The sequence below is a fragment of the Triticum urartu genome, chromosome 2A, assembly GCF_056163025.1.
Source record: "Triticum urartu cultivar PI428250 chromosome 2A, HENAU_Tu73, whole genome shotgun sequence".
NCBI lineage: Eukaryota > Viridiplantae > Streptophyta > Magnoliopsida > Poales > Poaceae > Triticum > Triticum urartu.
In genome coordinates this window covers 493622769-493633691 of record NC_141874.1, presented here as the reverse complement: position 1 = coordinate 493633691, position 10923 = coordinate 493622769, and the positions used below count along the sequence as shown (strand labels likewise).

The window sequence follows — 10923 nt, the reverse complement described above, 5'->3', positions numbered from 1 at the left end:
AGCCTACTCGTCGTCGGAGATGTAGACGACGCCTGTTTCCTAGGGGGGTGGCAGCCTCCCGCGACTGCTCCGGCTCCTTGTCGGACTTCATGTCCGAGAAGATTGCATCCACCTTCGCTCGCCGATCACGGATGTAGTGGCGGTTCGCCTCCACCTTCGCCTTGGAGCAGATGGACTCCATGATGGCTTGCTGCTCCACCGCCTCATCCGCTTGGGCGACCTCATATTCGCTAAGCGCGTCGGCCATGCCGGATCCGGCTTGGGCAACCAGAAGCACCTAATCCGCCTGTTGTCCTCCTCCTCCATCGCTGCGTCCAACGCCTGCTCCTCCACCTCCTCCTCCTCATGCTTCGGAGAGTCCGGAGGCAGGCTAGCTGCAATCTGAGCCTCATGTCGTGCCCGAAGCTGCTTTAGGAATAGCAGCCGGCGCGCATGAGCGAGCATAGTGTAGGTCGTTATTTGTTGCAGACAGCGAGTTGCGAGCAAATGGGTGGGTGGGTGGTGGCGCGGAGGGAAGGGAAATGGGACGCAGCTAGGGTTGGGGTCGTCCAACTTAAATAGATGTACTTGGGCTTCAGGCGGCGTGTTGTAGTGTCCACATAAAAAATCGGAGGAGACCCACTGGACCGATGGGTTTCTGAGTGTTTCTACATGGGTCCCTATGGTGTGATGGACGCGCCTGAGTCTCCCATATCCATCACAGATATAGGTTGGATATGAGGGGTGCTGCCTGCCCGGGCATACGCGGCCGATACGAAGAGCCCGGCTGGACCGGGTCGTCTGCCCGAGCATATAGGGAAGGGGGTTGGGTGCTGTAGATGCTCTAGTCTCTCGGTTACACGTTAAAACAGTGATTTTGGACGGCAATGGGAGAGATTCAAGATGCCAGTGGACAGCGCCAGGTTAATGCGGACCATGGACAGCGAAAGCGCTGGGCGTCTTGTGTTGTGCCATCTCCGGGCGATGCAAGATGCCTTTCTCGGCTCCAAAATCGCATGTGGTCCAAGTCGCCGGCGGATCGACAGCATGCCCGGCCGTCCGCCTCATTCACGGCCCCCGGGTCACGAGTCCGTTCCGAGGCCAGCTGCCCTGGTCAAGCCCAAATGGGACCGGGTACATGATCCAAATGGGAAACACTGTTTTTTTGCACGATATATACAAGTGTCTGTCGTCGTCTTCCAGACCGAAAGAAACACTATTATTCGGTGCCCGTGAGGAGGAGCCAACCACACGGTGCGGCAGTACTGCACAAGAAGCATACGCAGAGATAGATGACGGGGAGTGGAAGGTCACTGCTCTCCGAGCAGCAGGGACTTGACGATGGCGTCGGCCATCTCCTGGACAACGGGGAAGAGGTGTCCGGACTTGGGGAGCTCGTGGTAGACTACCCACGGGAGCCCCTCGCTGATGTACCTCGACAGGATGACCGGCACGATGCGGTCCTCCGCGCCATGCCAGAGGTGCACCTTGCCTTCGCCGCCGGCGAACGGGTCCTTGAGGTTCAGGGGGCTCCAACCCCACTTCCCGAACCCGACCATCATGTCGCGGTGCAGGCAGTAGTACTCCCCCTGCTGCCTTATCATCGTCTGCGAGACGCACAAACGGACCAGAGAAATGAACCGTCAGTTCAGTTACACGGGGATTTTGTATCCAGCTTAACCATGCCAGGTGCTTGTTACCATACGTACCATGTAGGTTCGCATTCCAAACTTCTCCATGAGCTTCGCGTCTTCTTCGGACAGGAGCGCAGGGTTGTAGGCGATGACGCTGGAGGCCGGGAAGAGCTTCTGGGTGTTCCACCAGTAGGTCAGCCATGGCAGATGGTGGGAGACCCAGACCGCCCATTGGTCCCGTGGGAGCTGCTGGTACCAGGCGTCCCATGACACGTTCGACGGCAAGCCGGACCACCAGTAGTTGCCCACCGGCCCGAGAATGGCCACCCCGGAGAGCCTGTTGCACCACGGCGGAACAAACATTCAGACCTGAAGCCTTGGATGTTGCAGTGAAGAAAGATGCACGGTGATCAGCTTGATAAGTTCATGATGCCGTGTTACCTGTGAGGGATGTACTTGAGGCAGCTCCACATGATTTCGCCGCCCATAGAGAAGCCGATGAGGTGGAATTTGGAGCCCAGCTGCAGGTTGTCGGCCAGCTCCTCGATGTCGAGGGCGATGCTCTTCTCGGACGCTGCCGGGTCAGGGTCGCTCTCACCATACCCAGGCCGGTCGAAGGACAGCAGGTAGATGCCCAGCTCTTGGGCCAGCTCCTGTACCAGATTTCACCAGTCCATGCCGTGACAATCACTTCGTGTCAGCATGAAAAGATTGTTCGATCCTTAACATGATTCTTAAGATAATAATTATGTACCGGGGAAACTTGAAGCACGTCGTATCTGCAGGAGTCGAATCCATGGACAAAAATGATCTTGTACTTGGCCTCCTCCTTTGGGACGCCAGATTCCAGGTATGCCAAATGCCTGCCGTCTTTGAGCTTTGTTCTTGATGCTGTAACAGGGGGGGCACCCGGCGAGCCAGCGATTTTCGGAGCCGGAGGCTGAAGCTGCTTGTACAGCAGCGCCGCCAGGAACACAAACAGAGCTAGAGAGAGCTTCCACGCCATGCCTGTGAAATGAGATAGCAAACACGTGAAATCAGTGCTGTGTCACTGCAATTTGAACTTCTGCGCCTCGTTTAAATTAGCGCACAGATTGTAAGATGTCTTCTGGCTTAAGAGATGGATTGTTTCAACTTAGCTTTTGACATAAATCAGAGATGGAAGGTTTGAACATGCACCAAGTTGCAACGTCATAAAGTTCTACTAGAAGGTTTGATATTACAGTACAGGTCCAACATGACACCAATGCTTTCGTGACATTTTCAATATGAGAGATTGTAGAACCTATCTGGAGATATTCTCATGACATTGACAGCACCAGCATTAGAATTTCTGAATAAGTCTTGTTGTTGTGGACAAATTGGTGAATCAGGCATTCAGACGTATTGAAACCATTATACCAAGAGAAAATCTCCCAAATGATTGGCAGATCAATGAAGTCTGAAGGAAAGCATAGTAGGTCCCACGAAATAATTAAGTATGCCATGCATCTGTGATCTGTCAGCTAAGAAACAGATAGAAGCAAAAGATAGAATAATCTACTAGTAGTAGTATCATCTTAAACTGTCAGTTTCAAGCATAGGTTCATCCACTGTCAACTCGATCCCTGCATGGAATAAATAATGAAGGTTTGATTGTCTGATAGTGCTATGCCCTAAGAAATCAAATCAAGATCTGATCTTCAACGTGTGGTTTGTGATCGGTGATTCTAAGGCTTCTAGCTGTACTCCTTTCGTTTCCAGACAGAAGGGCTCAAATCCCAAATTATTCTTCTCTCTCTCAAAAATAAATAAATAAATGAGTGCAGACGTTTGCGTGTGCTCTCTCCATGACTTAAAATAGTATTTCATTATCATAACCACCATAATATCATGTTTATTTGTAATAATACACTAATATATAAATCCACGCAAGTCACGAGGTAAACCCTCATGGGTCATGTATTCGAGAACCACGCAACACCTCTGTCAACACTTATGCGACTTACTAGAGTTTTGAATGCAGTAATTCTTTTCCTCTGAGAAAATGACATCATATGCTTTGCAGGAAAACAACACCAGGATTTGAAATTGAAAAGTGGTCAATGAAATTTCTACGACAGATGTAGAGTGGTATGAAATTTTTGCGACAAAACTTTGGACATGGGACGCAGGAAAGGTAAGTTACTTTGAATATTCTAGCAAGGGGAAATGTTCTGAACACTATGCAGTTTAGCAACAGATCTGAAAGGATAACCAACTCTGAAGAGTTTCTACAGAAAATTGAAAGTTCAACTATACCAGGTTCCTTTGTGAGCCAGGAAGCGGTTGAAATCAAAAGATATAGAACAACTATGTCATCTTGGACTGCCGGTTTAATGCCGATGTTCATCAGGTAGCGCTACTGAATCATTCTCTCAAGAAGAGTAATCTAACTGGGTCATCTAGAATCAAGCGACAAAAACTGGCGTAAATTTCTGAAACCGAGCAACTATTTTATTCCCCTGGAAGCAAACTTGTACACAAATTTTGCAGGGAATCCAGGATGACTCCTTCACCTATTGTCTTTATTTGGATTTATGCATGTGAATAACTTGCTTGGTGAATAAATTTGTACTGCTAAAAAGTGGCAAGGACGGGGAATCAGGTATATTACGATGCTAAGGATTTGTAACATGAATTAAGTCGTGTTTTTCAACTGGTTCAGACGAGTGCAAGAAGGAACAAAAACTACTACTATTTGGAGGCAACAAACAGAGGTGCACTTCACTTATGACCGGACAATCTCGCGAATCACGTCGTTACACGTCGTCGTAAGAGCAAATCCAGCACTACTCGCGATCAAAGAAGCAAGAAGGCAACCGGGCGGATCACATGGCACCGCAGGTCCAGAGCAACACATAAGAGTCAGGCAAAACCGCCAAGCATAAGGCGTAAACAACAAAGAGATTAGGAGAGGACGGAGGGGTGTGCGTGCGTACCGCCTCCGCCGGAGGCCGGCGCCGGCGTTGGAGGCCGCTTGGCGGCGGAGTCGGCCATCGATCGGCTGCGGCGGTAGCAGCGAAGGGCGGGGTGGCGAGCAGGCAAGTTCCACGAGTACGACGGCGGTGGGCGGTGGCCCTGTCCCCGCTGCCTTTAACAACTTGGCCGTGCTTCCTGACGGCCGCTACTGGTGGTAATGGCCTCTCTTGGCCTTGTATTAAATCAGGGCTGTACACTAGGGCCCCGCGTCTGTAGCAGGGCCGAGACAATCTGGGTCAGAGTCGATTTCAAAGGCCTCCCAAAGTGGGTATCTCTTGAAAGATACTACTCGTGACGGCAGACTTCTGCTCAGAATGCGATGTACAAATGTGCTTGGGGCAGCCCACGCCCTAGCTAAACTTTCCTATCAACATTTTGGGCCCTCCTCGACTTTTCACGAATACGCTGGGTGCGTATCTTTTCATTAATAGATAGAAATAATGTTACAGAATGTCTCGTCAATGCATACACAGAGGCGCATAGACAAAAATTGGGAGCAGCAATGAGGGGTTGCTCAGCCCCTAGAGCAACAAGCGACTGTGTTAAGATCATGGCAAAAAAAAAAAGACTATTAAGATCATACCCAGACCCTTAGCACCAGCGTTAGTCCATTGCCGCGCCTCGTCTTTGATTTCCTGCAGCACACACGCCGCGGAGGGTCTCTCGCCATCGGAAACACATCATTTTTTTTCTTCTGAAACAAAGACTATAAAGGAGGCCCCCCTACAATATAATTGGTATAACATACCTAAATTATAAAAGCATCTTCAGCCGTTGCCCCTCCTCAGGAGCATAAAAATCACTTCCTGGGGGCAAGCCGGCGATACAATCGGCACTGGGGGCGGTTTTGCGCCCAGTCGTCGCCCCCAGCTCGCCCCCAGGCGCCGAAATTGGCCTACTTTGCAGCCCAATTTCGGCGAATAAAGGGCCCATATGGACGAGAATGGGCCCATATTCGGTGTGGTTTCGCCGTGTCTCGGCGTTCAATTATCAACACAATTATTTCTTATCACATATTTCATCACAGAAAAATCAAATACTTCAACAAAATAGTACAACAACAAATAGTTCAATACAAATTATATAGTTCAACAAATAAAAACTCGTATTTCATCACACGGCGTCCCCCTTGAGCCTCCATAGGTGCTCAATCAGATCTTTCTCCAGTTGATGATGCACCTGTGGGTCTCGGATCTCCTGACGCATACTGAGATAGGCAGTCCAAGTTGCCGGTAGATGGTGATCAACTTCGGCTAGAGGACCCTGCTTGTAGTATGGTTCAGTGTCAAACACTGGGTCTTCTTGCTCGCTCTCGATGATCATGTTGTGCAAGATGACACAGCAAGTCATAATCTCCCACATTTGATCTTTGGACCAGGTCTGAGCGGGGTACCGAACAACAGCGAATCGAGATTGGAGCACACCAAATGCCCGCTCGACATCCTTCCTGCAAGCCTCCTGAACTTCCGCAAACCAGGCGTTCTTGCCTCCTGCCGCAGGGTTTGAGATCGTCTTCACAAATGTCGACCATCTCGGATAGATGCCATCTGCTAGGTAGTACCCCTTGTTGTATTGGTGCCCATTGATCTCGAAGTTCATCGGAGGAGAATGGCCCTCAACGAGCTTGGCAAAAACAGGAGAGCACTGCAGCATGTTGATGTCATTGTGAGTTCCAGGCATACCAAAGAAGGAGTGCCAAATCCAGAGGTCCTGTGTGGCTACCGCCTCAAGCACCACACTGCAACCGCCTTTGGCGCCTTTGTACATCCCCTGCCAACCAAATGGGCAATTCTTCCATTTCCAATGCATGCAGTCGATGCTTCCAAGCATCCCAGGAAATCCTCTTGCTGCATTCTGGGCTAGGATCCAAGCAGTGTCTTCCGCATTGGGTGTTCTCAAGTATTGTGGCCCAAACACTGCCACCACTGCCCGACAGAACTTGTAGAAACACTCTATGCTGGTGGACTCGGCCATGCGCACATAGTCGTCGAGTGAATCACTGGGAGCTCCATATGCAAGCATCCTCATCGCTGTCGTGCACTTCTGGATGGAGGTGAATCCAAGAGCACCAGTGCAATCCATCTTGCACTTGAAGTAGTTGTCGAACTCCCGGATGGAATTCACAATCCTGAGGAAGAGCTTTCGGCTCATCCGATAACGGCGCCGAAATGTTTTCTCGCCATGAAGTGAAGCATCGGCGAAGTAGTCGGAGTAGAGCATGTAGTAGCCTTCGAGACGATGCCGGTTCTTTGCTTTCACCCGCCCCGGCGCCGAGCCACCTCACTGCGGCTTTTCATTGCTCGCCAGCAGCTGGGCGAGGGCGGCGAGCACCATGAGATGCTCTTCTTCCTGGACATCGGCCGCGGCTTCCTCCTCTAGTAGCGCGGCGAGCTCTTCCTCGTCATTCGAGTCCATCGCCGAGACAGGCAAAACACCGAACACCTTGCGCTCGGTGGGCGTGTACCCACCGCTAAATCGCGCCTCCGTGGCCGAAAACGCCCAACTGCTGTGGGAGGGGCTGCCGCGGCGAAGCGCTGCTATTTTCCGGCGGGGAGTGGCTATCTAGCGGAGTAGGGCGGCGGGCATCGCCGGGATATAGCTAGTGGTGGTCGAGGGGAAGAAAACCAGGCGTGCGAGGGCGCGGGGGGTGCGAGGCGAGTCGGGGGAAGAAAACCTTGACTTTTCCCCTGTCGGTGTGGGCCAGGCGTGCTTTTCCCTAGCGCCGGAGCCCCCAACTGCTCCCCAGCGCGCCGGGTTCGGCCTGTGACCGCTGGGTGGAAAAAAGGTCCGAATCGGCGATTTTCAGCGTCCTGGGGGCGCGACTGGGCCATTTTTTCGGCGCCGGCGCCGAAAAAATGGCCTGGGGGCCTGTTGGGCGCGCGGCTGGAGATGCCTTAAGTATCATGCCTTCAAGCTGGATGAGTGGGAAGGCATCACCTCTTTTCACCACTAGATTATGCCTTAGTCTGCAAAACACAATGATTGCGGTGCTTCCACAGTGTAGCTGTGAGAATCGCGAGAGAGCCAAAACCCTTCCAGAAACGGAGGGGCGCTTTTTTGGTTGAGGATTCGCACCAGGTGAAGAAATCAAAGAGCATCGTCGCACTACAAGAAATATGTCAACTAGTGACCTTCTGCCAGTGACCCTGAAGGAATTGGTCATAGATATATGACCATTTCAGACCAATTGGTCAAAAGCTGTTCGGGGGGCTCCAAACCCTAAACTATAACGACAATTTTGGTCAGAAAGGTCGTAATTTTCTTACACGAAATGGTCATAAAGTAGATAGCACTGGTCCGCTGCCTTATTTCTAGCTGATCATGACCAATATAGATGGTCATAACCTTGTAAATTATGGTGGGTTGCTACGCGCCACCTCATCAGTTTTGCCTATGTGTCATGTCCATGTGGCAGTTTTTGTCCTAGGTTGTGAAGCAACCTATATTTCTGTTAGTCCCAAAATTCTTCAAAAAATCTCATAAATTCTCTGGGTCATATCTTCGTCAAATATGTCAAAAACCTTCCTCGCCTAGTTAAAATATAATTCAAAAATATTCATTTTTCTATTCTGTTCAGAACAACACTTTGTGAAAGAAGTACAACTTTGTCATGTCCAAATGGTATCCAAGTCTGCCCCCTGCCTCCCCGTGCCCGACCGCTCGCTCCGCCTCAACCTCGCCGTCTCCAAGGACCTGCGCCGCCGCCTCTAGGATCACGTCTTCGCGCTCAAGGAGGACTCCACGCTGCCGCCCGTCGCATCGACCTCATCAGGGTCAGTCCCTTTCCCCCCTTCTCCACTTCCCTGTCCATTCTGCTGTGGTCCGCCCTGACGGATCGAAATGGCCCCTGACTCACAGATCTCTCCCGTCCCCTCCTCCCCTCGCAGCGGCCGCCCTGCTCGCGTTGTTCCAGCAGTGGGGTCTCCGGTGCGGCCCGACGGTGAACCCGGGGCACCCGTGCGGGACGCGGGATTGGATCGAGTCCTTTGCGCAGAATGCGTCCGTCGGCTGCAGCTGCGACCGCTGGCCCGTGTGCCGCATCACGCACCTGTTCGTTCCCTGTCTTCCCCGCTCGCCCGAGGCCTCTGGCTTTTCAGTTTTCCCGGTGCCTTTGCTTGTGGATTGACGGCTGGGCTCTGGATCATGCAGGAACATCACTGGATTCTGGAATCTGACCGAGATCCCGCCGGAGCTCTTCAACTCGACGGAGCTGGTCTCTCTGTGAGTCATGGCATTGGTGTCTGTTGCTGTGCAAACTGCTTACACTAGGCAATGCGAGAATTAACCAGCCTACTAGAAGTAGGACAATGAGGTTGGATCACTGTGCAAACTGCTTACACTAGGCATACCTCCCTTTTGAAGCCGGTGTGCAAACTGCTTAGACTAGGCATTGGTGTCAATTTGCTCTAGTCCTGTTCCATCTAGCCGTTCTGATATGTCAATTTGCTCTAGTCCTGTTCCATCTAGCCGTTCTGATATGTCAATTTGCTCTAGTCCTGTTCGATTTGTATGGATCTAAGAACAATTCCTTAGGGCTGAAATTATAAATGTATACGGCAACAAATTCTTGTGGTTCTAAATTTGCTGAAATTGCAAATGTGTCTGAGAACAAATTATTAATAGAATTCTTGGGGTTGCTGAAATTAGAATATTAATAGACTGCGTTGACGACTCTGCTTCATTTTACTGTGATGCCGAATAAATCATATGTAATGGTTCAAGGTACAAGGGGAATTCGCTGGCCCAGATGAGGAGCCAAAGCAACACCAAGTCACAGTTTCACACGCCGCTTCTAAGGGGAGATATGCAAGGTAATAAACTCCTAACATCTTCAGTTTTTTTCTGGGTTGCTCTTTGTTCAACACCACCGTGCATGGTCATTTTGCATTCTAAAATGTGATTTCCAGATCTATAGCTCAAATACTGTGGTTCCCAGTGTTAACTTGTCCGTTGTTGTTTATATTCCAAACTGTTTTCCCTGAAAAATGGGTATCATAAATTCTTCTGTTCCCATGTGGTTAGCCTGATTTTGTTCTTAAAAAGTAAACATTCTACACTGCAGGGTGCATTAGTGATTGGCTAAGAACAATACTGAAAAAAGAGCAGTCTATTCATTCCAAAAACATTCTCTGATTCTAAAATTTACTGAAATTAGAATAAAATATACACAATGTGTTGATAACTCTGTTCCGTTCACTATATTCTATTTAACACATGTGTTCTGGTTCAGGTTTAAAGAGAATTTGAATGCCAAGCCACTGGAGACGAAGCAAAACCACCATCAAGTTGCTGTCTCATGCGCCGCTTCAAAAGGGAGGTATGCAAGTTGAACACTCCTAACCTCTTACTTATTTCTTTTTGGATTGCTCATTGGTGTCTGCTGTGCAAACTGCTTACACTAGGCATTGGTGTCTGTTTCTGTGCAAACTGCTTACACTAGGCATTGGTGTCCCTCCACTCCTCACAGCGCCCCCCTCTTCCTCCCTCCCGCCATTTCAAGTTTGGATCCGTGATTGCAGCTCCTCTTTTCTGTAATTGCAGCAATGTCGCTTGATGAGTTGATGTCGTTCATGATGTGATGTTCTGTATGCATATCAAGGTGCCTAACAACTACCAGCAGTTCATTAGCATCCCGACTGCCCATGTTAACTCCGCCTCCTACTTCTCGACGGACGCTGCATCCTTCCCCGGCAGGCTGGCAATGGCTGCGTGCCTGCGCCCTGCTGCTTCCACGCCGGTGTCGGCCACCGCGCCCAGTCGCCATGGCCAGCGGCAGCAGTCTCCTCGGCGGCCGGCAGTGTGCAGGTGTGCACCCTGGCACTGGGGACTGGAGACGTGCAACATAGAAGGCCAGCAGCTAGTAGCTGAGCAGCTGTACAGAGCCGGAGGTAAGATTGAGGTGGACCAGATTGCTAATTTCTACCCAGTACAGTACATGTTCGTTGTTTGCTAGAGAGTTGAGAGCTACCCAGTGCAAAGATGATGAATCCCAGCTTGTACAAATAAATGAATGATAAGCAGGCTAAGCAACATAATAACCAGGCTTCAGTTGTCTCCTAATTGCTATCCAGTACAGTACATGAACACATTCACATATTTGTTGAACTTCTCAATGCATGTACTATGTAGGCTTGAGACTGAGTTGCTTCTCAGGGTCAAGCTGGTGGGAGGGGTTTAGTGCATCCATGGTACTTGATATTAGATGTAATTTTTGTTATGATTATTAAGGAATGGGCAGCTAGTGATCTGTGTGGTTCTAGTGACAGGGCAGCTGCAGATGTAGACTACGGTGATGTGCACCGATAGTACT

The 10923-nt window shown here is 50.2% G+C and overlaps 2 protein-coding genes across 2 annotated transcripts; one reads left to right on the top strand and one right to left on the bottom strand.

Annotated features, from left to right (window-relative positions):
• Nucleotides 1-1118: 1118 nt before the first annotated feature.
• Nucleotides 1119-4791, bottom strand: LOC125538028 (uncharacterized). Its single transcript, XM_048701337.2, has 5 exons — nt 4574-4791; nt 2368-2621; nt 2055-2266; nt 1689-1950; nt 1119-1586 (listed from the first exon to the last, which is right to left on the bottom strand). The coding sequence occupies exons 1-5, from the start codon at nt 4629-4631 to the stop codon at nt 1290-1292; spliced, it is 1083 nt and encodes a 360-aa protein (XP_048557294.1). The 5' UTR covers nt 4632-4791; the 3' UTR covers nt 1119-1289.
• Nucleotides 4792-7884: 3093 nt separating this feature from the next.
• LOC147985592 (uncharacterized) lies at nt 7885-10190 on the top strand. Its single transcript, XM_087541652.1, has 7 exons — nt 7885-7895; nt 8191-8386; nt 8472-8663; nt 8763-8834; nt 9336-9424; nt 9844-9930; nt 10054-10190. Exons 1-7 carry the CDS (start codon nt 7885-7887, stop codon nt 10124-10126), a joined length of 720 nt encoding a protein of 239 aa, XP_087397778.1. The 3' UTR covers nt 10127-10190.
• The last annotated feature ends 733 nt before the right edge of the window (nt 10191-10923 follow it).

What these genes read in the sequence shown, in the direction of transcription:
- LOC125538028 (XM_048701337.2), bottom strand. Translation starts at nt 4,631, where the DNA reads ATGGCCGACTCCGCCGCCAAGCGGCCTCCAACGCCGGCGCCGGCCTCC. An exon ending in GCCGGCCTCCGGCGGAGGCG is followed by an intron (nt 2,622 to 4,573) that starts GTACGCACGCAC and finishes CTCATTTCACAG; the next exon opens with GCATGGCGTGGAAGCTCTCT. An exon ending in TTGGAATGCGAACCTACATG is followed by an intron (nt 1,587 to 1,688) that starts GTACGTATGGTA and finishes TGCGTCTCGCAG; the next exon opens with ACGATGATAAGGCAGCAGGG.
- LOC147985592 (XM_087541652.1), top strand. An exon ending in GTCGCATCGACCTCATCAGG is followed by an intron (nt 8,387 to 8,471) that starts GTCAGTCCCTTT and finishes CCTGACTCACAG; the next exon opens with ATCTCTCCCGTCCCCTCCTC. An exon ending in TGCGCCGCTTCAAAAGGGAG is followed by an intron (nt 9,931 to 10,053) that starts GTATGCAAGTTG and finishes TGCTTACACTAG; the next exon opens with GCATTGGTGTCCCTCCACTC.